The 26,540-nt window shown below is 51.0% G+C and overlaps 3 protein-coding genes and 1 long non-coding RNA gene across 5 annotated transcripts; all 4 read right to left on the bottom strand.

Annotated features, from left to right (window-relative positions):
- On the bottom strand, positions 1 to 3,354 carry LOC112891942 (cytochrome P450 734A6). 2 transcript variants are annotated; one of them, XM_025958952.1, is made up of 5 exons: positions 2,889 to 3,354; positions 1,697 to 1,920; positions 1,357 to 1,604; positions 883 to 1,261; positions 1 to 779 (listed from the first exon to the last, which is right to left on the bottom strand). In XM_025958952.1, exons 1-5 carry the CDS (start codon positions 3,169 to 3,171, stop codon positions 321 to 323), a joined length of 1,593 nt encoding a protein of 530 aa, XP_025814737.1. In that variant the 5' UTR covers positions 3,172 to 3,354; the 3' UTR covers positions 1 to 320. The 2 variants fall into 2 exon arrangements, with proteins under 2 accessions (XP_025814737.1, XP_025814739.1); XM_025958954.1 differs by lacking the exon at positions 2,889 to 3,354 and adding an exon at positions 2,021 to 2,350.
- Positions 3,355 to 12,787: 9,433 nt separating this feature from the next.
- On the bottom strand, positions 12,788 to 13,670 carry LOC112895750. Its single transcript, XM_025963743.1, has one exon. The coding sequence runs from the start codon at positions 13,506 to 13,508 to the stop codon at positions 13,131 to 13,133; it is 378 nt and encodes a 125-aa protein (XP_025819528.1). The 5' UTR covers positions 13,509 to 13,670; the 3' UTR covers positions 12,788 to 13,130.
- Positions 13,671 to 17,962: 4,292 nt separating this feature from the next.
- On the bottom strand, positions 17,963 to 19,169 carry LOC112894749. Its single transcript, XR_003229037.1, has 3 exons — positions 18,531 to 19,169; positions 18,348 to 18,430; positions 17,963 to 18,271 (listed from the first exon to the last, which is right to left on the bottom strand). It is a non-coding gene; the product is annotated as an uncharacterized LOC112894749 (long non-coding RNA).
- A 667-nt stretch (positions 19,170 to 19,836) lies between these two features.
- On the bottom strand, positions 19,837 to 26,167 carry LOC112894748 (boron transporter 4-like). The gene is made up of 14 exons (XM_025962550.1): positions 26,012 to 26,167; positions 24,744 to 24,850; positions 24,561 to 24,643; positions 24,288 to 24,480; positions 24,074 to 24,212; positions 23,833 to 23,998; positions 22,711 to 22,877; positions 22,414 to 22,587; positions 22,084 to 22,179; positions 21,889 to 22,005; positions 21,263 to 21,585; positions 20,853 to 21,120; positions 20,599 to 20,727; positions 19,837 to 20,246 (listed from the first exon to the last, which is right to left on the bottom strand). Exons 2-14 carry the CDS (start codon positions 24,845 to 24,847, stop codon positions 20,214 to 20,216), a joined length of 1,992 nt encoding a protein of 663 aa, XP_025818335.1. The 5' UTR covers positions 24,848 to 24,850; positions 26,012 to 26,167; the 3' UTR covers positions 19,837 to 20,213.
- Positions 26,168 to 26,540: the final 373 nt, after the last annotated feature.

The raw sequence follows: 26,540 nt of genomic DNA on the forward strand, positions 1-26,540 counted from the left end.
TTGGAAGGAAATCATCAACCCGAAAGACTGAAAAATTGGGAGGCACAGGTCAAGCAAGCCTTCTAACATGGCTACTCGCTCGCTTCTTCTCTACCAATCTAAAGCTGCTGATGGCATCTTCAGCAGGATATGTGTTAGTGCAGCAGTACAGGTGGTGCTTGCGCTTCTTCTAGTCATTCTCTCTGGTGGTGGTAGCTTCATTTGCTCTGATGATCTCTGCTCTTGAGGGCAAAGCAGCACATCCTGAGCCCGACGGAGGTTGCTGGTCATTCTGCCAGGCGCAATTGACACTGACAAGGGTTAGTAGCTTCATCGTCTCCTCACACACCCCGGTCGCGATCGGACGGCTCGGATGGTCGCGGCCGGAAGATCACGGGCGCCCCGTACTGCGGGTGGAGGAGCATCAGGACCGTCGGCGCGTGGAGGTAGCTGGGCGACAGCCGGAAGTCGAACCGCTGGAGGATGATGGCCACCGCGAGCTTGGCCTCCAGGAGCGCCAGGTTCTGGCCGATGCACATCCGGGCGCCCATCCCGAAGGGGATGAACGCCGTCGGGTGCCTGGCGGCCTGCGCCACGCCCCTGGCGAACCGCGCCGGGTTGAACTGCGTGGCGTCGGGGCCCCACAGCCGCGCGTCGTGGTGCACGGCCATGATCGGGATCAGCAGCTCCGTGTCGCGCGGGATCAGGCACCCGCCCAGCTCCACGTCGGCCTTGGCTCGCCGCACCGTCGCCACCGCCGGCGGGTATAGCCGCAGCGTCTCGTTAAGGATCATCCCGAGCTGCCAGTGGGCCCCACCATGAGAAGTCAGCTCACTGCTCACCACCGGATCGGCCGGCCATTTTGTTAATCTCAATTGATCGGAGAGGGCAGCACGAGCTTACCGTCTTGAGCTTGGCGAGCTGGTCGCGGGAGGGGATGTCACGCGCGCCGCAGACGTCGAGGACCTCCTGCCGGGCGAGCTCCTGCCACTCGGGGTGCATGGCGAGCACGACGGTGGTCCACGTCAGGAGGTTCGACGTCGTCTGCTTGCCGGCGAAGAAGAACGTCTTGCACTCCTCCACGATGTCGTTCACGGTGATGGGGCTCACCTTGCCGCCATTGCTGCTCTCATTGATCATGAGCCCAAGGAGGTCCTTGGCGCAGCCGCTGAGCTTCTCGTCGTGCGCGGCTTCCTGCCGCCGGCCAATTAGTGTCGCCAGGTTCTTTCTGATCTCCTTGTCCAGCTTCCACGAGCTTGTGTTCTTCTTGGTTGGCAAGAACCTGTGGACATCAACACATGAAGCCATGTAATTTCTTTGCATAATTAGAACGCAAAATATCGAATCATGACATTGCATCAGTTGATTGATTATTACCTGTATCCAGGGATGAAGACCTTGCGGAACGCCTCCGAGGCGAAGGCCATGAGCTGGGTCTGAAGCTTGAAGACGGCCTTGCCGTCCTCGTAGCTCCGGCCGAAGGCCGTGCGGGTGATGGCGTCCTCCGTCACCACCTGGAACCACTCGGACACGTCGATCTCGACCTCGCCGGACCCCGCCGCGGCCATGTCACGCCACTTGTCCACCATGTCGACCACCGTCCTCCCCACGAACGGCAGCAGCAGCTGCATCGCATCGTGCCGCAACGTGCCGTCAGCACAATTCACCACGACAGGAAGATGATTCTTTCATCCGGCAACAAGGCTGGCTGGCTGACCTTGAGGTTCTCCATGCGGAACGCCGGCGTGAGCACCCTGCGGCGGTGCGCCCACTTCTCGCCGCGCAGGCTGACGAGCCCCTCCCCCTCGAGCTGGCGCACCATGGGGTGCGACTCGTAGCGGTCGAAGTGCTCGGCGCGGGACAGCAGGATCTCCCGGATGAGGTCGGGGTCGGCGACGGCGAGCCTCGGCGTCGGGCCGAACCATATCAGGAACGTGGAACCTGGAGCAAGAGGCAGCAAAATCAGAAGCCGGGCACGGGCCGTGAGCGTGACAAGCCGACGAGGCAGCCAATGATTGGCCAGGGAGGGAGGCCATGTTACACCACGTCAGCAGGCGCCCCACCAGCCGCCGAGGAGGCAGGGACGGGACACGGCAGAGCGAGATGCCGGCGATGCCGGAGCAGGTACGATACCACACCCTGTGTACACCCCCCGCCGCATTGCACTGTACACGCTGCTGCTGCCCTACCGGATGACAGCACGACACGAGGAGAGGGGAGAGGGGAGCAGGTGGCGGCAGCGGCGTGGCGACCGGTGGGCCGGGGACGACGACGACGACGGGCGACGCCGCGGCTGGAGACATGGCGCGGCCGCCCGCGGGCGGCGGGCGACGGCCGGGTGCGGGAGTGAATGCGATGGGGACGGTGGCGGGCGGGACGGTGGTGGGGGGAGCAGGCAGGGCGGGTGCAGGCTTCATGTCGCGGGGGGTGCGGGGCGGCAAGTAGGGGAATAGACCCTGGCCACCTAACCGGGCTGCAGCCGGGGGACAGCGAAAACGAGAGACAACTACGGCAAACCGCCCCGACACACCCAGGCGCCTCGACATGCCACTAAATGCGTGTCGCCCAAAGGCGGCAGCGTCCTGGGAACAAGACGCATGGCGGGCGCGGCGACCGCAACTTGCTGCCGCCGATGCCGACGCCGCGGGGGGTCTCTGGTCGTGGCGCCATGCCATGCCCGTGTCAATTCAACTGGCAGGTCTTGCCTTGCTACCCTCTTGACTTGATCCCGTGTTTCCTCCGTGCCTTTCCGTAGCAGGTAGCCACCGTAACGGAGAAGAAGACGATGGAGGGAGCAAGCTTGGGAAAACAGAGCCCGGACTCTGTCTGGCGTGGAGAGACAGAGGAGGGAGGCAACCGGCAAGGACGAACGCACGCAGCCGATGGAATGGAAGCCCGGAGGCGCGTACCGTAGATTTTCCTCCAGTGGTGGTAGAAGGCGAGTACCCGCGGGAGCACGTTGTGGGAGCGGTAGGGGCGCGGCATTGGCGCGGCGGAGGCGGCCACCATGAGCGCCACCATCTCGCGGACGCAGCCCACGAAGAAGCGGTAGCGGGGGCCCCTGATCCCCTGCCGCGCGAAGTGCTCCTCCACCCGCCGCGGCCGCCACCACAGCACCTCCATCAGCTTCGCCGCCACGTACGCCGCCGCCGCGGCCGCAGCCAGCCCCGCCGCCGCCCAGCCCCACCCCATCCGCCCGTCCCTGAACCGGCCGCCGAGCACGGAGGAGAAGAGAGAGCTGCCTGTTTCTAGCGTGCGAGTTGTACTAGCTCGGCTCGCTCGGCCAAAGCCAGGCAGCAAGCAGCAGCCGCAGCGCGTCGCGTGAGGTGGCAGGGGAGGGGAGCGGAGCGGGGAGACGTGGTGAGGTGAGGAAAAGGAGGCGAGGCGGATTTATATAGCAGCGGGGATCGGGGCTTTGGCCGCTGGCCACCCCGGTGGTGATGGTGGTGGTGGACCTGGTGGGGTGTGTGTGGCATGTGTAGGAGGATTAGTTAGTTCTAGCGTGGCGCGGGGTTTGGCGGAGCCCGTGCCGTGCTGCAGCGAGCGCCGGGGCGGAGGGGCAGCATGGTAAATAGAAAAAAAAAATGTTGGAGGGGGAAGCCAGAAAGAGAGGGAGGCCGGCGGCTCGGGGGAGGGATGCGCGGGCCGCCGTCGCGGGGGTTAATGGGGTCAACCCCGGATTGGCAACTTTGTTTTCTTTCGTTTCGTTCCCGGCGGCTCCCCCGCTGACGCGCCAGCGCTGTTGCGTTCCACTCGCGGCGCGGCAGGGGCTCTGCTCTGAGCCCGCGAGCCACCTGCCATCCTCCCTCCCGTCCCGGGCCTCCCCCTCTGCTACGCGCTGCATATGCTCTGCTCCGGTGATCTGATAGCAATGTACAGCATGGCTTTTATCCTCATCTCTGCTTTGACAGTTACGGGCATTGTGTGCGCCAGCTGATGCAGCGCTCTCTCTCTCTCTCTCTCTCTACTCTGGTTGTTCTGGGAGGGTTTTTTTTTTTACATAGGTTTTTTACATAGGTTTGGGGAGTTTGTTACGCGACTACGTGAGTGGCCTCCATTTTACGGTGGCTTCTGTGGGGCCGGGTGTTCTTCGGGGACTGGGTTGAAGAGATTGATGAGATCTCTTGGGTGACATGTGCTGGCTGGTTGCGCCTCCTTGTTGTATCAGCTATGGTTGCTCTTCCACCTTTCGGGGATGGAGGAGGAGGAAAAGGTTGTGTGGCATGTGGGGGCACCCCGCGAGCCCGGGGGCGCAGAAGAGACAAGGGCCGCCGAAAATCTCTGCTTTTCGGTGTAGCATCATTTGATTTCTATTTTCTAGTAGGGGGAAAAAGGGAAAGTTAGCTGCAGGGGAATTGGAGCTACGGCTATGTGCGCCTGCACGATGCCAATGCTAGGCTGGTAGGCTTCGTTTCACACAAGAACTAGTGTGACATGTTTTGTTTTCCTATGAACGGAGCTTCTTACAAACCAGAGGCCAGTCAGGTTCATGAACACTCGCTGGCTGCACCTTCTCCAGACTGCATGCCACGCAGCAGCCTCCACTCGCGCATTCCTTTCCTCCTCCCCTACCTGCTTTCCCATGCGGACTGTTGCAACAGACTCCGTTTCCGCGCCACCCCCCCCCCCCCCCCTCCCGGTGGACTCTTGCAGTCCGTTCCGGTCCGTTTTGTTTGTTACGCATCAAAGCCCCCGGAATTGGAGGGGCGCCTTATCTGCCACTGCCTTGCTTTTTTTTAAAAAAAATGACGCTCACTGCCACATTGATTGCATCTTGTTCTATCGTAACGTGCCAACGGAACACCGAACAATTCAGTGCCCTGCTCTCCATTTTTGTGTGGGACTCGAGTGCAAAAACTAGGTAGGAGCCTCTCTTGGCTTTGGCACTATTCTCTCTGGACTGGAGAAGTTACCCTGCAACCTTTTTTACCGCATGCTCCTGTGCTACTGCTACTGGACGTGAATGCGAGTGCGACCCATGCCAAAGTTGACACCTTGATTTGATTCATGGAAGCAGGAAGGTAGCAGGTAAAGCTCCCTGCTGCAGCAGGGTGCTGGCTGGACCGAGAGATCTGAGCTTCGGCTGCTTGGCAACATTTTTGTGCCCAAGTGTCCATTGATGACTCAGCATGATTGAGGGGAAAGTGTATCACAGCATGTACATGTTGCCTAAAGCCTTACATGTAGCTTGTAGAGTCCACTCTCCGGCCCTAGCGCTAGCACCTAGCAGTGGTGCACGCTAGCTCGTAGCTAGCTTTGCTCCAGCGATCGACATGACGTTGCACAACACGGCACAACTGGCAGGCAGGCGGCGCCGGGTTGTACGCCACCGGAGGCGAGAGCGGCCGGAGCGCCGGCCGGAGCCTCCCCACTGCTCACCTGGCGTGTCGCTCGCCTGCCTGGGCCATTTCTGCTCCCCTGCTACGGCCGGGGCGGCAGATTTAGCCCAAGCATGTGTACACGTAGGCTCCGCACGTATCTGAATCTGAAAAATCTGCAACATGCTTCTGCATCGTCGTCGAAAGGTTGTGCGTGTACAATGCTAGCTATGCTGTTAGCCCATCAGTAGGTGATCAAGGTTTTAATCTTCTTTTTTCTTTCAGCTTTCTGATGATGCGTCAGAAATTCAGATGTGCTGTGGCAGCCAGCTGCTACCAGCAGGCACCGGTCGATCGACGAGAACAAGATCCAGGCTTGATGGATCGGCTACTGTTGCGCCATGAAACGCTGTGCCTGTCCCGGCCGGTGAGGAAAGTGCCAAAGTTTCCTTCTGGGCGCTGTGTGGCCGATGTGAGGAGCTACCCGGCTTAGGCCACTGCATCCATGCTGTGGCCGCGTATGGCCATGGCCGGCCGCCATGAGCGGCTGATGAGCTAGGGCAGGCAGGCAGGCGGCAGCTAGCTGGGGGCCGGCCGGCCGGAAGGGAGAAGACTTGACGTGCCATGCATTGGAGAGCAGGAGCAGGGCCAGGGCTAGCACTCCAGGTTGTATCTATCCGTGCCTAGTTTACCTGACGCTCACTATACCGCGGCCAGATCAGGTAAAAGCATGAGGAGCAGCCACGCACAGTGTGACGTGACAACGTGACGACATCATCCGCGTCTTGCATTGCCACGTTGCCGTCTCACCTCTCCTTGCGAGCCGGCCAGTTCGTGGCATGCTGGAGTGGGCAGCAGGGCTCAAGACACGGACAGCTTCAACTGCAACGGATCGATTCAGCCTCGATCGGTCATGGTCACTGCGTCCTGTCAGTACCCCCAATCATTTGATTTTTCAGTGCATTTTGTTTATGAGTAGTTAAAATGCGTACTCATTCGATCCGTTTTGACTTTTACGGATTCATATAATTTATAATACATCTAGATATAATATATGATAGTAATCATTTAGAACGGAGGGAGTAGCGGGCATAATTGATGGGAGGATGAATGAACTGGACATCGGCAAGCATACTCCTATTATTAGCAGGGATGCAAATGTTGTTGGCACCAATTGGCATGATAGAATAGGCGTTTCCCTATTGCCAAAATGTATTGGGTGTGCCGTGTGCGTGCAAGTGGACACATCACACGCCATCAATGCATCAAGCTAGCATGGGCGATCTTCCGGTAGTGGAGAATACACAACAAAGTAATGTATGGTATTCAGGTATTGTGGACAACCATATATGATCATGCTTCTCTTTTATTCCCACATTCCTTCCAAGAAATTAGTCGGCAATAATTGTCGATTGAAAGGAGAGGAAGCAAGCAAGAACAGCCAATAATAATAATTGAAGAAAATAAAAATAAAAAATGTGTGTGCGAGAGAGAAAAAGACCACCACCATTTCCAACGTCTAGGCATTATGCAAGTAGCTAGGCAACAAGTGGGTGTCGATGGTCGAGCTTGAGCGTGACGGTATGACGCGATGCGGTGCAGCAGTGTCACGCGGAGGGAAAGAGGCCCGAAATGCAAGCTGGAAAAAGGAAGAAGCTTCTCACGGGACCCGATCTGACGGATGGGATGGGACGGGGTCCCCGGATTGGACGGCTGCGGATCGACCATTCGGACGCATATCCCTGCCACCACCGCGCGCGCCCTTGGGTCACCTCACCTCACTCACTCCCGTCACAGGCTCACACCCCCCCACGAAACGAGACGAGAGCACTCCAATTTTTTAATTGGGAAAAAACACTAACGGATGGTCCAGAGCATCTCTGTCTCTGCACCTGCAGCCTGACTGCCTGAGCCCTGCCCGATTCTTTTCTGGAGTTAACGACAACGATGCATCGCAGCCACGAGATCAGATCATCGGCTGCAGCTCGCCTCCTTTTCGTCACGTGCCTTCTCTTTCTTTTCTTTTCTTTTCTGTATGCTCAGCTCGCTCGTCTTTCTCTAGATTTCGAGTAGACTCTACTATAGATTCGCCGGCAAGCACCTTTTATCCCAACGCGCCAACAGGACAGAGCCTGGATTTATTTGCTATCGGTATTCGATGACGACTTCGCTAATGCGTACTAGCATGCATGGTATATGGTAGTTGATGCTTCTAGATAACCAGCTGAAGATTGTTAGAGGAAGTGGCTATCAGCTCTCAACCCAACCCAGAGTGGGAGATGCACGTTAGTGAGGCGCGTGATCGAGAGAGCCGGAGGAGTCCAATCAGACGGGCCTGCTGGCTCGGCCGATCGATCGGCGAGACCACGGATCGATCACATGAGGAAAGCCGATCAGCGATCAGGACACGCACAAAACACCATCAGCAACTAACCCGGCAAATCATTGTGATTCGCGAATCATGCATGACTCATTTCCTCCTCCCGACCTGTCTCCGCGGAGCAACAGTGCGCGGGATGGCGCGCCACGTAGGACGGACAACCTGACCTGTGCGGCTGTGCCGCGGGGTTCGTCTCGCTCGCGCGTACGAGCAACGACGGGACGCGTCAGGACCGACCGGTCGATCGAGGGATCGGGTGGCGCCGGCCATGCGACGATGGACGCGAGCTCTCGACCTGACGGCGCTCTCTCTCTCTCTCTCTCTCTCTCGTGCTCGTCGGGTTGAAGCTGAGCACGTGACGCCGCGCGCCGTGACGCGCTGCGCGCGGGCGGCGCGAGCGGGTCGAGGGGCGTGGGCGGTGGGCGAGCGCCCGGCCAGCACGACGGCAGGAGAGGGACAGGTCGAGCTGCATGGGCGAGCCGTGTCCGCCGCCCGGCCAGCTTTCGTGGAGGAGGTCTGCTGGACTTGCCTTGCTCGGAAGAACTAGCCGGCGGCCTGGAGCATGTTTTCATGGAGTTTGTTTCTTTGTTGAAATTAAAAAAAATGTTAACTTCTCGTCACATTATCAACCGTATCAGTTCAAGTACTCCTCCATATATATCTCCCCCCAATCAAAGTTAACTATTTGAAACTGTTTCTTCCAAACTGTTTTCCATCCGGACACGCAGAAAAAGTTGATGGGCATGCATATACCAGCGTTATTTCCCATGAATATATGCATGGATATCAGCTGCTGGGACCTCTCGATCGCCATCCTTCGGACCCATGCACGTAGATCACTGTGGTGCGGTTTCGGCCCGTTGCGCAAGTAAGCCCCGGCCCTGACGCCCCGGAACGGGGCCCGACCGGCCGGCGCACACCCCAAACGCAGTGCGCTGCATCTGCCTAACCTGTTCAAGCGTCGACAGCAACTGATCATCCATCGATCACTGATTGCCCCGCCAGATGCCTCGTTTAGCTTGCGGCTAATGATGCTAGCGCCAACGTAACCCGTCCAGGCCAGAGGCCTGTCAGCTAGCCATGCCGTCCCGTTCTCTGTACCTGCCGCTACTGCTGCCAAAGCTAACAAGCAGCTAGCACCAATAATGGAGGTCGATCGACCAATGCAAGCAGGCCAGGAGCACAGAGATGGTTGGATGGATAGAGGGCGATCGAGCTTAGCTAGCTTCCCTTAATCTCATGTCGTAATGCGACCAAGACACGCAGGGCCTCCTGTGCCTCGCTCCGTCCTCCGGCCCCGGCCCTACACCTAATCCTGATCAGAACATGCACAGACGACGACAAGCCTGGCGCCTGACCAGGGGGAGCTTGCATTTATCTATTTGTTAAAGTTTGTCGTCTTTGCTTCGAGAAAAAGAGGAAATTAATTTTGTTTGTCATCATCTCCCTACATGCCCTTATCATTATTAAATGTAAGAAATAAATATAATGGGAGTGGCTGACGAATAATTGGAATGATGTGGTAACCACTTGCCTAATACTAGTAGTGAGTAATAATATAGAATAATTTTTACAAATTTACATGAGTGACATTTTTTTTTAAAATGTTTAACTAGAAGATCAACGTCAAAGACCGTACCAAACAATGCTTAATTTTTACACGCGACTCAATGTATAAGTCCACATACAGTCGATCTCACGCTTTCGGTGCTTGGATGTACGCACATCGATCTACAAAAAGATTTTTGTGTGATCTGACGTGTGCATGCATTGGAGCTACTAGGTTAAGATAGTGTTTTTTTTATAAGATCTCCTTTTATAAATGGTACGTCAGGATTTTTTTTAAATCAGGTTTATTGCTGATGGTGGATGCAGAAGCGGTAGTTAAGCGCCTTTATCAAGGGACGGCCGGCCGGCCGGCGAATTGTTTCGTTTGAATAATACGATATGCATGCTTGTGCCCTTTGAACCGTTTTGAATACACTTCATCAAGCAGGGGACCCGGTGTTCCCGTAAAGCCATGGCAGCTTCTGCTCCACGTCGTCGTCAACATATCATTGCGATCTGCAAGCTAGCTGCGCAAGTATATGCAGTGCACACATGTACTTGCATGCATGCATGAATTTCGTCTTCAAAACAAATTAAAAGCAGGACCGGGCCTACTATACAAATTACAAATTATACAGAGAACAAAAGTGCCTAATGATTTTTCTTAAAAAAATTAACAGACCGATCGATCAGGACTGGTGAGTTGGTGATGATCTGACCGGGCGAGAAAGGCTATTGTGATGGCGTATCGATGGACGATGGACAGGTACACAGGAGGAAGCAATCAGCTAGCTCCCTTGTAACAGCACACGTTGCTGCCCCAGCTAGCAGCTACGCGGCTACTACTACTGCTACTTGTGGCTAGTTCTAAATCTAGTAGAGCCAGCTAGCATTAACAAGCTAATAAGCTACTCGAGGCTAGTTCTAACCACAGAACAATCATGTGACTCTAAACTGCATGTCTATCTCACTGATCCATATCTAATCCAGTGTCCAATAATGCAGGCATGCTTTCAGTAATTGATCGAATAATCAATGTTCAAAGAAGATGCTGTATTCCGAGCTTGCCATTCATGCATGTTTTTATTCATTTGCGCCATTGGCCAGCACGCACGTCGCGATCGAGCTGTCGTCGCTCGAAGCTGGCCCGACGCATTCCCGATCGAGGCCTTTCCCGGTATTTCCGGTGCTTGCGTACGCGTAGAAGCTTTATTTTACAATAACTGCGTTTCCTTTTTAAAAAAATATATCTCCCAGATCGCCAAATGTATCTTCAGTTCGCTGACGAAGCGTATGCATGCAAAGTGCAAACGGTAGGCGATGGAACACGACTCCCGTTTAGATCCTGTTTGGAGGTGCTAATGCCAAGTGCGAAAGTTTAGCATCTATTAGCTTCTTTATCTCATCTAATATTTTGCCTTTATTTTTGAATTTACGGTGCTAAAGTTTAGCATTTTTATATATTAGCACTCGAATCAGTTATTGATTTACTGCTCTGCCGGATATATCGACGACGAACATATGGACACATTTATATGTGTGTAGTATATAGCTTATTTGTCGACGGTTAGTTTGGTTGTTCCCATCAAGATCAAGGGTTATGTCCGATCGAGCAGTCCTCACGGTGTGACGAGCCTATAGCTCTATAGCTAGGCCTGCATGCACCCAATGCATGTCGCCAGCTGGCATGCACATATATGATAGTCTACGATGACGTGCAGGTAGAGGCGGGGTAGGGGCTTTATTAGCTAGCTCGGGGTTCGCCATGGCATCCTTTTCGGCCACCAGCACTGCCGCGCAACTCCTGCTATGCACGCGGGGCCACAGACATTTCCCGCGCGAGCAGTGCCCGGGAGGGCCCACGGGACTGGTCACGGACAAGCCGCTCGCAACGGCCGCCGCCCGGGCCGGCCATGCGTGCTTTGCTTGCTCGTTGATCCTGCCTTTATCACGTGTCCCAAAAGTCGACACGTATGCAAACATGCGGTTCGTTCATGCCCCGTGATGTGTGTGTGTTTGGATCCCAGTGTCAATGGGAGAGCTAAACGTTGGTTTAGCTTTAAAAATTCTAGCATCCGTATAAATGCTAATATATGCTAAAATTTAATACTCAACTTTAGCTCCATGTGTCCGTTCACCGTTACACTTGCTACTACAGTCTACATTGGAGATGAAACCAAGGCCTGAGGATGAACGATGACGTGGACATCCCCAACATCGTCGAGATGCGTCTCTCTTCCGGCCTCCCGGCCATCCGGTCGGCCCTCGATTGATGGCGATCGTCGACGAAGAGGAGAGACGCATGAGTGCATGACGAGCTGCTATCGGGCCGGGTCAGCGCTGGGTGGTCGCTCGTAGTCTCGTGGAGATGTCTGTCCTGGGCTAGATGTGTATGTCGTTGGTTGTAAAGTTGTGCCAGCGGAACCTGGGCTGTACGTTGGGCTGAGCCTACAGTCCGCGCCCCACCAGAAAAGGTTGGCGCATCGAAAGCCTACTAACCCAACGTGTGCCAGCGGGTAAGCTCGGTATCGAGGACTTTCTGGCCCACGCACAAATTGGCCCGGTGACCACACCCGCGGTCCAAGATCTGCTTGTCTCGAAAAAAAAAAGCACACGGTGTAGTCGGTTGGAGTGAGCTCAGCACCCTGCCGCCTTCGAGAAGAAGCTAGTGCTGTGCTGGCCTGCAGCCTGCTGGGGACAAGAGACCTGGCACGGATAAGCAACCGGCCGGACCAGGTAACCGACGTTCTGGATAAGCCAGCCGACCGACGGAGCGCCGCCTCATCGTCCCGCCAGCCACGTCATCCCGGTGCCGGCTCTCCGAGCTATGGTGAAAAGGTCTGAAACGGTTCTCTCTTTTTATTAAAAAAATAAATAAATAAAGGGTCTGATTGTCTGAAACCCTGCTGATGCAGGGAGAAGAATTGTTCGTTCGTGTTCTGCCGTCACTCAATCGGTCGCTCTCTGCATAAACAGCATGTACTTACGGTGCAAACCATCCTTACATTAACCGGAGCCAGATTAGTTTAACGCCGAGGTCAGATTCAGGGACGCAACAAATAATAAGTGAGGTTTGACAGTCGCCAAGTGCGTTGCCGTGCCTGGTTGGAGCTGATGCGCGGCGTGACTAGAGGATGACAAGCGCAGTGGAACAATTATCCTGTGCTGCTCGACGGGGACAGGAGGGTTCAGCGACCAAGTGGTGAAAGGGACGCGGACGGCCATTGAGGCTTCTGATTGAGGGAGGCTTCATGGTGGCGCAGATTGTCAAGGGGCTTCAGTTCCAAGCTATCCGTGCAAGAAATCCACAGGCACTCCGGTGAGCTTCTCCTCCTGCCCAAGTAACCCGTTGTGGGCTTCTCTGAATTTCTGATGGAGACCTTCATCAGATAACTGAAAAGTTAGGTCGTGGAGCCTACTCTTCATAGTTGGCATGCAAGCTCCTAACTGAAACAGAGAAATTGGGATCTGGATACCGTAAATCTGTAGCTCCACAAGTACAACACAATATTGAATTGAACCGATTTTTTCGACGAACTGAATTGAACCGGTTCAGATCAGGTATTTGGAAATAAAAATCATGTTATCAGAACAAACCGAAACATCATACAGGCAGGTTTCTCTCCACAACATTTCGGTGCAAGAACAAGTGTTACACAGCTAAACACACCCTATAATTAGCTCATCTGCACCGGGATTGGGAGGCTCGTCGCCGCCGTCGATCGGGTCGGGAGGGGCACCATGCTAATACTAGTCCCCTCCTCTAATCCGTCCTCCCTAGCACCACCACCGCCACGCGGCTTGGCTTATTTTATCCTAAACAAATCAAAGAAACATGGAAGTATATACATGGCGCTTGCTTCTTTTCTTCTTTTTTGGCTTCTTGTCGGCGAATCGGTCAGTGGCTAGTGCTTGTCGGGCGAGGCGGAGGCGAGGCGGGAGGCGATGGCGGAGTGGTACATGGCGTCGTGGAAGCTCTCCGTCTCCATCATCTGCATCCGCAGCTGCCGCGCCTTGTCCTCCGTCAGCACGCCGAACCTCCGCGCCGCCGCGCGGGAGGACGGCTGCTGGTGCTGATGCTCCTCCTCCGCCGCCGCGGCCGGCTGCGCCTCGATGTAGTCCGGCTGGCCGGACCACCCTAGCAGCGGCGCCCACCACTTGGCGCCCCCGCCGTCGCCGCCGGCGCGCATCCTGGCCCCGCCGGCCGCCGCGCACGGCCGGAACGCGGGCGCCGGCGCCGGCGCGCGGACGGAGAAGGCGGCGATCCCGGACGACACTGCCATCTGCACAATCTTTTCTTTCCCCCTTTGGGCTTCGGCTTCGATGTGAATTGCGGGTGGGTTGGGAGTTTGGCGCTGGATGTGCTCCGGTAAAGGTGGTGGTGGGGATTATAAAGCCGGCGAGAAAGAAGAGCGGAGGGAGGAGGAGCGGGGGAGGGGGAGGGAAGCAGACGAGTGGATAAGGTGGGAGCGGAACCGGGCGGGCACGCGGCGCGGGCCGTCGCTTTTACGGGTGGTGGAAGGGGGAGGCCGGGAGGGGGGAAGCGTGCTCGTCACTGCGGAATTGTCCAATTGGGGACGGTGGGCGTGCCCTTTTGGCTTTTGGGGCAACGGGGACGGGACGGCTCGGCGGCTCCCCTGCCGTCGGGTGTCCGTTTCCACCGTTCCGCTGGCGGGTTTATCCCGTGGGCAACGGTGGAGCGGCGGCGCCGGTTTGGGTGCTCCTATTTTCTTTCTGGAAGAAAAGGAAACGGAGCGCCGTTTATCTGCAACGGGAGGTCGTTGGCGTGAACCGGAGAGGGTTCGACGCGGTTTGCCAGACAACGGCCGAGCGGTGTGACCAGAGATCGCAGTAGGACCAAAGGAACAGCGCTAAATTTTGATCCGTTGAGAAAATTAAGGTAGGCGTCGAGATGTTTGTTGAAATGTTAGGAAACCACCGTACCTGTTCGGTCATACACTCATACATTCCCTTCACAGGATTAAGATCTCGATTTTCTGCATGATAAAGAGTAGGACTTCCCCTTGAAAAGATAATAGAAATAGATGTCCTCAATCTTCTCGATAAATTTAGTTAAATTTAGCATAATTTAACTTAGAACAAACTTAGAAATACCTGTATTAGTAACGAAGGGAGCAGCGTGATATCAGTTTAACTCAGAAGCGAAGCTCAGCATCCTGATATTAGCTAATCAAATTTAGTTTAGTTTGACTTATGATAAAATTAAAAATAAATATATTTTAGGATAAAGAAAAACAAACCCGTCATATGCCTGGTTAGTAGAGTGAGCTCCTCAACACCCTGTTATACCCATTCTTTTCTTATTATTAACCTAGATTGTTAATTAGCTACAATTACTATGTTTGTTGACACCGAAACAACACATATGATAGTAGAGAGCGCAATAGCGATGAAAGTATTGAGGTTGTTTTTACTCCCCTTCTGCTAACCCCATCTTAGATTTTCTCTACTGTACCAAAGCGATGCACATTGGACCCAGCGATAGAGAACGAACTACTCCCTAAGAGCCCAATGTACAGCACATTACTATCACATACTCCCTCGTCACGTCTTGAGGTTTCAGAACGTGGAAAACACATGTGATCCGGCCGGTGGAATGTCTGGTAACTCAAAACAAAAGGAAAATGGCCCGGGAGAAAACCTAGAGCTTCTAGAGTTCTTGAGAGGGAGAGAATGAAGCTGGTAAACCGTCCTTTCCACCGCCCACCCTTTGCTACGTTGTCCTTTCAATTCCCAGCTCGTGCGAAAAAAAAATCTTTTCTCTGGTTTTGTTGCCACGCCCGACGGTGACCGGGGGTCGACGTACGTGGACGGATACTTTGTTGGTCGCCGGCGCCCGGCGAGACGGTTACCGCTTGTCCGCGAGCGCGCGGCAACTGGTCCAACCGCGTGTGCTAGCTGCCGCCTCCTGCCTCGCTGGCTGGCACGCCCCGCCTGCCTTCGCGGCGAGAGGGACCCCTCCGTGTCCGCTAGCCGCGGCGGCCTCCGCGACCTTGCGTCTGCCCGGCCGGCGACGAGCGCCGCCGAGGCGTGGCGCACGTGGACGCCCCGCCCCGGTAGTAGTAGTAGGTAGCCGAATGTACTGATTGCTCCGGCGTCTGCCGCGCGCGACGCACCGGCGGCAGGCTGTGCTGGTGCCTCGCCGCGCGTGCCTGGCGCGGGGGAGACGGCGACGGGGGCGGCCGCGTCCACGTGAATATTTCGCGCGGCCTGCACACGTACCGGCACCGGGCCGGGGCGGCGCCTGTTCATACGAACCTCCCGCGTCGACGTGCCGTGTCGTCGTTGCGCAGTTGCTCCGCGTTCGTCCTCTACCGGATGTACGCTCGTGCATTTCGCTAACCATTTCTTTTTACCTTGTTATGTACAAGAAGAAAGCTCTAGCTTCTGTACCAAAATGGCCATGATTCTCATCTGGATTCGCACCTTAATCTTTCTCGCGTAAAAAAAAAGAAGAAAAAAGAAGTTCGCTTGCGAACGAGACGAGAGGAAAGAGAGGTATTGGTCGAAACGTTGCTGGGTACGCTGGATCTGGAACTCGTTGACAATGATCGAGGCCTTCCCTCCAACTGAAGCTTTAGTACCTGAACACTTTTGTATTAGCAATATCCTTGAGCACTAAATATGTAGGTTTGTATAACCTTAAAAGACTGCAAATAGAGTTATAATGAGTGCTCCACCTAGTCTCACCCGCCCACTTTAAAGTTCCAATTTAGTTAGCTCCACTTCCAGTTTCCAGCTTCCCAAGATCAATAAGATTTTCCATTTCAGCTATTTAATAGACACACAAGTCATCATCTCTCTTGGTAGAAGACACAACAGTGTTGACAACAAAACTAAGATGATAAAAAATTAGAAACCTTTGGCACTTACTCACATGCAGCAACAAGAGCTAATTGTAATTGATGAGCAAAACAATGGATATAATATGCATAAGGACAATCTGCAAGAAATTTTGATTGTAGCCCATTCCACTCTCCATGCATGTTACTAGCACCATCATACCCTTGTCCTCGAATATTTTGAACATCCAATTTATGGCTAGCTAACAAAGAGCATATCTCTTTCTTAAGTGTTGCAGATGTTGTATTATGAACATGAGCAATATCAAGAAAGCGTTCTCGAATGAAGCCTTCTTTATTAACAAAACGAATAACAAGTGCCATTTGTTCTCTAGCAGATTCATCTCTAGATTCATCAACAATCAAGCAAAATTTTGCATCATCAATCTCATCACGAATTAACTTTTGGGTTTTAGAAGTCATAATATCAAGGATTTCTTTCTGAATCAGCGGTGAGTGAGGTGTACTTTGCATTACATGGGGCATTAACTAGAACAACTGCCTTGACCTCATCATTATATTCAGTTAGAAGTTTTACCATCGAAAGAAAGTTGCCTTGGTTCTTTGAATCCGTAGATTCATCATGTCCACGGGAAGCACAAGCTTGGAATGCTAACCACCGGACATTGTCAATTGTTACTCAGAGTCGAAGCATATTCCGCTTGACATCTTCAGTTGATCGCTTTACCACCGTCCTTTTAAGCTGCCCACTTGGTTGATTCTTTAAATTATTGTAGCATGTAACATTATAACTATGAGCAGAGTTACTATCTTTTTCCATGTGAGATATGAATGCACAATTCTTTCTTTTCACCTTTTTCCAAGAATTGAAACCCTTCACTGTAAACACATCTGATCCTGCCTTTTCTGATGGATTCTTAGAAAATAAATAGCAAGGAAAGCAAAATGCCGCATCTTTTGTAAGAGAGTATTCTAACCAAGGAAACTCTTTGAACCAATGTGTCTGAAAGCAACGTCGATGAGACTTAGGACTAGAATATGGATACTTATCCTTCATAAATTGGAACGGACCATGCATGATGTATATTCTACGAGCTTGATCTTGTTCATCAAGAGGATAGTCCCAAATTTGACAACATAAACCAAGATCATGTTCTACAATCAGAACACTAGCATCTGAATTTAATCTCCGAACTTTGGGGGGAGATGGAGCTAGATCCTCTTCTAATTCTTTTTCTTCTAATTGAGGATTTTGATCAACCATATCATTATCATTTTGCTCTTCTACATGTGTTTTCTTGTAGAAAGAAAAAAGTGTAACCTTTCTTTTAGGCCTTGCATTGGTTTCCTACAGAGGTTTGGCATAATTCCATCAAAAGATTCTATGCTATTTTGAGACAAGATAGTTTAGGGCACATGGATTAAGAAAATAGAATTTGCTTACATTGGTTTGAGTTGGAGGAGGAACATGATGCTCACCGGCGGATGTGGTGTCTGCGAGTGTGACCTGCTCCTGCTCCCGCTCCTGCTCGCCCTCGCCGTCCATCGGTTGGTGCGGCTGGCCGGCTCACCGGCTGCCTGCGCTTGGCGCAAGCGCACCACGCATGCACGGCGTCGCTCTCCAGTGTGGCGCGCGGCGTTGCGTCGGGACTCAGGAGGCAACGAGCGAGGTGGAAGCAAATAGCAGATTGATTTGAAAAATTGGAAACGAAACGTCGGGCAGGGCTGGGAGCTCCGATTGAATTTCAGGGAAAAAAAGTAGCTGGGCTACTTAGGCGTCTAGACCTTCATGGGCTGGGGTACTAAAATTTATTTTTGTTAGGGGGGGCATGCCCCCCCCCCCCCCCCCTCTCGCTTCAACTGTTGTGAGTCTACCATCTGAAATCTGCTAATAATGTTGGAAGCATTGAACATTACCAAAAGAAACAGCATAATGGCAGTCCAGATGCAGACCCTACAGACAGTAATTATCGAGTTCAGTTTATCTGAAGCTTACACAGGTTCGGATTTATTCTATTTCAGTCATTACCATCCGGTCCACGCCAAATATAGCTGCTCTCTCAGGCCTTGCTGCTTCTTGGCAAAGTTGTAGAGATAAGTGTACATGATAATAGTTGGTTCGGCAACTCCAACAATCAACAAAGGCTGCCCTCCAAGAATTGAATGTATGATGCCACATATCGCCGTAGATGCCAATATTTCAACTGTTGTGAGTCTACCATCTGAAACAAATTTGGTTTTGTTACTATTTATGTGAAATACAAGCCTAATTAGCATAGAAGCAGGAGATGGTCTCACTTGTTGCCGTGCTCAGTTGCTCTCCAAAGGCAATCACAGGAAGTGCAGAGGCAAAGAAGATATACATGGTAGGTGCCAATATCCTGATGATCCATTTTCAAGCAATACAGATAAGCTATGAAATTAACAGGAAAGTGAAGAGACAAGACACACCGAATGTACGATACTTTGCACAAAACTGACCTGAAGCCAGAACGGAGTCCTGCAACCCAATCATGTCTGTACCAGGCTGCCCTTCCTTTGACATCAGCAATGACTCCCCTGAAGGGACCACATAGCAGATCTATAATCTGTCAGAGAGAAAATTTGCTATTATAGTTGGAATTAATAAAATGGAGGGTAGATAGAAAGCTCTAGCTTCTGTACCAAAATGGCCATGATTCTCATCTGGATTCGCACCTTAATCTTTCTCGCGTAAAAAAAAAGAAATAAAAAGAAGTTCGCTTGCGAACGAGACGAGAGGAAAGAGAGGTATTGGTCGAAACGTTGCTGGGTACGCTGGATCTGGAACTCGTTGACAATGGTCGAGGCGGCCTGTTGTTGACTTCGGTTAAAACTCTCAAGTGTCTGGATGAAGTAGGAACAGCGTTCCCCGCAGTGAAAGTTCGTCGAATCCGCGCGCCTCGTGTGTCGTCGACATCCCGAAACGTTCTTGTGCAGAGAAGATTGTTGGGAGGGCCTGAAGCATATACCGCGAGGACATTCGCTGGGGAAAAAAAGAACTTGGCATCAGGAGTGTAACGCTGCTACAGCTACACTCCACAGCAGTCACGTCCCTTTCCAGGAGAAGTAACGAACAAGCTGCCTGGAAAGCAGCGACGAGACGCTTTCAGACCTGGAGGTGATCTGGAGTGCTGATCCGGGCGAAAGGAACATCCGGGCCGGGTCAGCAATAATTTAGGCCGGCTGCCTAGTCAACCTGAACCCTTTTTTTTTTTTGAACCTGATTCAAGGTGTATGGTGTGATAAGAGTGACGTGGAGTCGTGGAGATATAGCAGATAAGGCCGAGAACCCTTAGACGTGTGCATCATCAGGAGGAGGATTAATGTTTGTATAAACTATAGTAAGTAGACCTGGCTATGCTTTGGTCACTTTGCACAACAGTACAACAAGCGCTTTATGACCATCTATCTTTTTGATCTTTTTTTTTTGTTAAGGAAAGGCCAACTGCGAGCAGGCCTGTTCGCGGTTAGCAGCAGCAGCAGCAGCAGGCCGGTCGATAAAAAGGGAAAGGCCCCGCTCTCGTCAAAATAACCCAAACGGACGTGCCGTACCGACACTGTAGATTAATGTAGCCCATGTGGGCCGGCGGTGGACACTGCAGGTTCTGGGCCGCGGGAGAAGCTGCGTGTGTGTCTGCTTAGCGGTGTTCAGCTATGTTCTTCGTTGTTAATCTTCACACTCACGCGCAGATTGTGCACAAGATTTCAGCTGAACGATCGTACATTCTGACACGACTTGCACAGTCGAAGAGGGGCGAGCTGTCTGTAACTTGACAACAATGACTCGCTGCACTGATATTTGATAATCCGCGAGACACACAACGAAGCAAGGGCCATCCGTACAGTCTATTTAAATACTGATATTTGATATGGTTCTACTTCGTTCCCGTTCGGCCAAATTTCCCTTCCACATCCAGGACTATCTTGCATCTGTTCTCTCTTCTTATCTCTTCTTACCCTTTCCAAACACTCCTAGTTTACGGTATCTACCTGTCCTTACAAATTACACCTTCCACACAGATGCGTTTGGGTTAAAAGCCCAAGTACACCACCATAAGTAGTACATTACGTGGCAGCAATATTCACCCCAACGGACTGCAGCTTGAGGATCATCACTTCCACAGAAAGAGCACTTTCCTATCTTCACAGGCTCGGCTGAACAGCACTTGAAGGAACCTGCACCGGTGGAGGTGAAGCTGTTAAACTCAAATCGACGGAATAGAACCCCCTCTCTCCAGGAAAAGAAAGAGAAAGGCGTGAAATGTGCTTAACTCGAAGTACAGGACCATTTCGAATTTGCGCCAGTGAAAATCTGCCTATGTTAGCAGCCACTGACATGCGTGGTGCGTGCTTGACTACTTATTCTTCCAAAGAAAAGAAAAGAGCGCAAAATTCAACCGGTTGGCTCCTATTTGAAGCCAGCAAAAAGAAAGGAAAAGGTCAGAGGGTAAACCAGTTGAGCCATCACTAAATCATCTCTAATCCCCTTGTACACCTATTGCGGTACCAAATGCGTGCCCATTATTACCTGAACCGGTCTTTCTTCACGTAGGCTTGAAGTTCTGTGCTTTAGTTCTCCGCGATTGGTTGTGAGTTCGTCCAATATCTCAGCATCTGGACGGCTAATGCAGCTTCCTACCTCAGATACTTCATCCTCCTGCCCAATAAGGAACCAAATTTCAGATTAACCAAAGAAGTCAAACATATTTGTTTCAAAAAGAAGAAGTCAAACATACAAAGCACTGATGCACGGATTCAAGTAAAGGCAAGATGAGTTTATACCAGTGTGTGTTCGTGGGGGACGCCATCAAGTTCTTCATACTCAGCTGCGTCCAATTCCCTCAATACCATTGTATCAAAAAACTTTGGGAGGAGATACTGCCTGATGAGTATCATAAGGAAGAAAGGCACTGGGAACAGAATACCCGCTATCGGTATCCATGTTATGCCGAAGCATATCAGGAGGTAAACCAACTGAAAGATCGTGAAGATGGCTATTGTTTTAGGAGGCACAGACTCCACAAAAGACGCATGAGGACCTTCAAGAACCCTGCAAACATTACATAACGGGTTAGTGCACCGCTACTGGTCTTGGAATTGATAGTTAATCACAAAGGAGACACGGGCTCTGCATTATGCCATGTTCATCGAACTATTTAAATGAATTGATTCATGCAGAAAAGACATATTACTTGTAGCGTCGGCTTTCCATGATGAACAAAAGTTGGATCCTCTCCCAGAACTGATTCCCAGGTAGACTGTCAATGGCCATGTAGGCAAAGTAACCCCAGAGAACCGATGTTGGTACCATCCTGATGACTGGCATAGCTCCAACACAACCACCAACCAATATGGATTGCAGTAGATTACTCAGTCTCTGTTCATTCACTCGAACAGGCAAGTGGGCTTCTATATGTTTCCGAGGGTCAAATTCTCTAGCCAATTTCCCTTCTTCATCACCTTCTTGCAGAACAGCATCCTTAAAGTTCTTCAATTCCTTATCAACAGAATCAGCCTGAAGGACCACACTTTTTAGCATTGTCATTTTATATTAATTTTTCCATAAAGAATAACAAGGACAGCATTCAGGTAGGTAGTTAGGCACCAGATAAAAGTACTTCAGAAAGCAAAGATGCAGCAGAAGTAATACGAGCTTTGGCATGCAACAGCATTCACAATAAAGTGCATTTGATAAATTAAGGGGAGTTTATGTAAATGATAAAGGCAAAGCCTTTCTTGTTCCTAAGGATTTCAAACAAATTGCTGTAACATTCTAAGGCTTTGATGATGATGAATATAAATGAGTCAAAAGACTCACATTCTGTTCGCTGTCCATTTGGATGAAAACTTCTTGCATCTTGCCATATATTTCCAACCTGGTTGCACTTTTCCCTATGCTCTCCTTGGCAGTATCAACCATCTTTTTGCTTAGCAACTGAATTTAAAGAGATGGACATGTGAGCGAACCTGACTACCTTATCATGCCACATAAATAAGTTTGAATTTCACCAACCTGTCTCTTAAGGACAGCAAGACTTCTTGTGTGCATGGGAGACTGAGGAAGGACTCCATTAGATGGAGGGATGCCAATCAAACCGCAGAGCAGGACCTATGACGTTTACATACCATGAGAAAAGGAAATAAGCTTCCATAATATTAAAGATGCGATCATGATAAACTGAGGCATGTATCATATATCTATACTACTGGAAAAGAATAGATTGGCATACTTTGGTTCAACAAATGTGATTGAGTTTCCCACAAACTGATGGAAAACTTAAAAACCAAATGGACACTCTAAATAAACAAATTGTATGACAGAAAGACTTAAAATGCCATGTACCATGATTCCAAGAACAAAAATGTCATAATGGTAGGCAGAAGGCTTCTTCAAATTATACTCCTTTTGTTGCGCCAACTGTGAAGCTACGCTATGATCAAAGAAGTAAAGTCCTGCAACCATCAGAGCAGGTAGAATGGCTGCAAATATATACGCCAGAGGGACAGAAAACAAATCCTGACAGTAAACATCAGCGAAAGCATTCAGAATTACGTCATTTCAGAGCGATCTCTATGAAAGTTTGCGCCACAAAGATCACTAACATTTGCATCTCAGAATCGCAAACAATTGACCTATTACCTTCACTATGGTCCAGTGTCCCAGTGAACTTGACTCCCAGGGAAGTGGAGACAACAGCCTCCTGGGGACTCCTGACGGCACCTTGCTTGGCAGGGTATATGACAATGCTGTCCACACAATTACCATAAGTGGGACACCATAATCAGCTATGAAGCTTCTAAGACACCCTGTAAATGGCAAACCAAGTTGTATGATTATTGCACGAATAGCACTACGACAGAAATAAACTAGAATGTACTCCCTCCGTTCCAAATTGTAGGTCGTTTTGATAATTCTAGATGCATAATTTTTGCTATGTATCTAGACATAATATTTATATAGGTGCATAGCAAAAGTTATGTATCTACATTTGCCAAAACGACCTCCATTTTGGAACAGAAGGAGTATGGAACTCACTTAAAAGGGCTCACATGATTAGAATTGTCCATATAAATAAACAACTGCTGGGGTGTGGGTGAGTGGTGGTGGGGTGGGGTGGGAGGGGGGGGGGCTAAGAAAACATCAGGTTCTCAACCCAATCCCAACCTGATGTGGCCCAGCCCAAACTGGACTCTGTAGCCAAGACTAGCCCAAGCACAAACAAACTCAAGCCTGGCCTAGCCAAAACGGTCTGACATTCAGGCCCGATCCCCAATCCACTCCAAACGAGAAATGTTATTCCCTCCTCCACTTCAACCGTATTTGAAGTCAAATGTTATAGGTTTTTACCAATAATTAGTCAAATTGTATACACCTTTACTGTGTACCAATAGATTTGTGCTTCAAAGAGTTTTGATATAACATTGATTTTGTAGCAAATGATAATATATAATAATAGAAACTAAAAGTCAAGATCTACATTTTGAAGACTATTTGTATACCAAAAACTAGCATATACCAACTTGTTTGGTACTTAAAGGCTTTGTTGTGGTTATGGTTGTATTTATATATACCAAAAACATACATACAATAATGGACACAGGATGTCAGGAACTATTGTGTAAGTAGTTAGTACAATTTCAGGGCTTCTGGGCTGGACTGTTGCTGGATCTATTGAATGGCCACTGTTAATTTTGCATAACAAGCTGCAGTCAGCTTTAGATATAACAAGACAGACGTAAGGGTAGAAAATGAGTGACCAACCTACTCCGTACAGCCATGACCTTGCTCGCCTGGTCCTCAATGCAGTGTACAGTAAGCCAATGGAAAATATGACACCAAGTAGGCCATTGACATACAGCCACTGGAATTGGTGTATTGGCGAGCTGCTGTCTGCATTTTCAGGAACACTAAATTCACTTATGATCCCCTGCAGTAGACAGGCCCTGCGTTAAAATGCTTCTGCCATGGAAGAAATAACTAGGATTTACTAGTATCATGGTACCTTGATTGCCTCTTGCAAGAACAAAACAGTGATTAACATCCCAAAAAGTTCCCCTGCAACCCTTGTAAATCTGCTAATAATGTTGGAAGCATTGAACATTGCCAAAAGAAACAACATGATGGCAGTCCAGATGCAGACCCTACAGACAGTAATTATCGAGTTCAGTTTATCTGAAGCTTACACAGGTTCGGATTTATTCTATTTCAGTCATTACCATCCGGTCCACGCCAAATATAGTTGCTCTCCCAGGCCTTGCTGCTTCTTGGCAAAGTTGTAGAGATAAGTGTACATGATAATAGTTGGTTCGGCAACTCCAACAATCAACAAAGGCTGCCCTCCAAGAATTGAATGTATGGTGCCACATATCGCCGTAGATGCCAATGTTTCAACTGTTGTGAGTCTACCATCTGAGACAAACAGATTTGGTTTTGTTACTATTTATGTGAAATACAAGCCTAATTAGCATAGAAGCAGGAGATGGTCTCACTTGTTGCCGTGCTCAGTTGCTCGCCAAAGGCAATCACAGGAAGTGCAGAGGCAAAGAAGATATACATGGTAGGTGCCAATATCCTGATGATCCATTTTCAAGCAATACAGATAAGCTATGAAATTAACAGGAAAGTGAAGAGACAAGACACACCGAATGTACGATACTTTGCACAAAACTGACCTGAAGCCAGAACGGAGTCCTGCAACCCAATCATGTCTGTACCAGGCTGCCCTTCCTTTGACATCAGCAATAACTCCCCTGAAGGGACTACATAGCAGATCCATAATCTGTCAGAGAGAAAATTTGCTATTATAGTTGGAATTAATAAAATGGAGGGTAGATAGAAAACATTTAAATCATGGTTAACATTAGGTCATCAGACGGTTCATCCACAGACAACTTAGTTAGAGCACCGCCAATCGCTAATTAGATAACAGAAAGTTTATCTACAAAACAAGACCTGGCTGGGCATCAGGCCACGAAACAGCAAACGACCAAACGTCGTTGTCACAACTCAAGCTCGTACATGAAGTATGTGAAGCACCGTATATGTCTGTGCAGCAACTTCATACATAACCATTCTAACAGTTAATTCAACCACTCTAACTGTTTAAATTTTTAATATGGCACAGTCGCCCCTCCTGTTTCCCTAAAAAAACAGTTAATTCAACCGGTATATCGAACTAGACTTTGTGCAAAACCCTTTGATGAACAGAATAGAGCAGAGCACTAAAAATTGTTCCAGCCAGTAACAGCAGCTCACCGTTCGGTCGAAGACGCCCACCTCACGCGTGGGGGGCCCAGTCCTAACCCAGAGTTACGAACAAACAACTGCACGCATCAATTTTTCGACGATGACTTTTAAGGAGGACAACTCACCAATAGTTACCACGTCAGGAATGGATCAAACGAAGCAGTTAAAAACACAGAGAAAACCCCCGCAACGCACGGCGAGTGCAGCTCATGCCATGTGCAACGAATTTTCAGGAAACGCGAGCAGGTGAGAAAACAGGAGCACGAGATCCAGATGGAGCCACCAAAGCCCCACATGAACAGAGAAACCGGAGTTACGAACAGCTCAACCACTCCCCCACTGCGCTAAACCGATCGGAACCAGCCATGAAAACCCCAGATAATTCTCCCAAAAAATCTCCAGATGGCCGGAGACAAACAGCACGCACATCACTCGGTCGTTGGTTCTAAAAACACACACACGCATATATAGTGCACGGCTGCACGCAGGACTCGTGCATGCAGGCATATGCACACACCACAGAAAAAAAAAGTTCAGCGGCGCCGGGATCGTCTCACGAGCCACGACTCCAAAGTACCGCAGATATACACGGCACTACCCAACACAAAACCAACCCATCATCCGACGACAACCAACGCGCGCATCGACTGAGCAATCGAACAGAAGGGACCCGATCGGGGAGTGGATGCCGTACCGGTCGCGGAGCGGCGGCGCGAGTTGAAGGGCGGGAGGCGGCGGGTTTGGATCGTTGCGGCGCGGAACCCTAGGCGGGCGGAGGCGGAGGCGGCGGAGGTCCGGGCCGCGGCGTGGGTGGTGGGCTACTCGAGTCCCGCGAATGCCGGTATTTATAAGCGAACGCGTCAAATTGGGAGGAGACGGGACGAGACATGGGAGGAGGGAAGAGAAGGAGAAGCCAGGCGCAGGGGAGAGAAGGGAGGGAGGAGGACGCGCTCCCCATCAATTCTGCCGTCTCTCGACTCCGCCCGGCCCTCGTCTCGCTCACCGACGAGTGGGGTCAAGCCGTGACACTTGTACCGGGGCCCGCTGGTGGTCCCGCAGGGATCCGCCCAGCACGTGGCCGAGGAGGGGAGGCCGCGGCCGGGGCGCCCGGCTGGAGCTGACTGGCCCCGCAACGGCATCACGGGCTCACGCCCGACGCGACCGTGGCCGCCTGGCCGGCGGGGCTCAGCCGCAGGTGAATCGCGGTCGTGGGTTTTGTGGGG

The sequence above is a fragment of the Panicum hallii genome, chromosome 5, assembly GCF_002211085.1.
Source record: "Panicum hallii strain FIL2 chromosome 5, PHallii_v3.1, whole genome shotgun sequence".
NCBI classification, from domain to species: domain Eukaryota; kingdom Viridiplantae; phylum Streptophyta; class Magnoliopsida; order Poales; family Poaceae; genus Panicum; species Panicum hallii.

Excerpts from the sequence above, each read along its gene's own strand:
- LOC112891942 (XM_025958952.1), bottom strand. The coding sequence starts at position 3,171 with ATGGGGTGGGGCTGGGCGGCGGCGGGGCTGGCTGCGGCCGCGGCGGCG. Across the intron at positions 1,921-2,888 it reads CCACTGGAGGAAAATCTACG|GTTCCACGTTCCTGATATGG; the intron begins GTACGCGCCTCC and ends CTCTTGCTCCAG. Across the intron at positions 780-882 it reads AGCTCGCCAAGCTCAAGACG|CTCGGGATGATCCTTAACGA; the intron begins GTAAGCTCGTGC and ends GCCCACTGGCAG.
- LOC112895750 (XM_025963743.1), bottom strand. The coding sequence starts at position 13,508 with ATGGCAGTGTCGTCCGGGATCGCCGCCTTCTCCGTCCGCGCGCCGGCG.
- LOC112894748 (XM_025962550.1), bottom strand. The coding sequence starts at position 24,847 with ATGGATCTGCTATGTAGTCCCTTCAGGGGAGTTATTGCTGATGTCAAA. Across the intron at positions 21,586-21,888 it reads AAATGGACAGCGAACAGAAT|GCTGATTCTGTTGATAAGGA; the intron begins GTGAGTCTTTTG and ends GTGGTCCTTCAG. Across the intron at positions 20,247-20,598 it reads GTGAAGAAAGACCGGTTCAG|GTTCCTTCAAGTGCTGTTCA; the intron begins GTAATAATGGGC and ends CCACCGGTGCAG.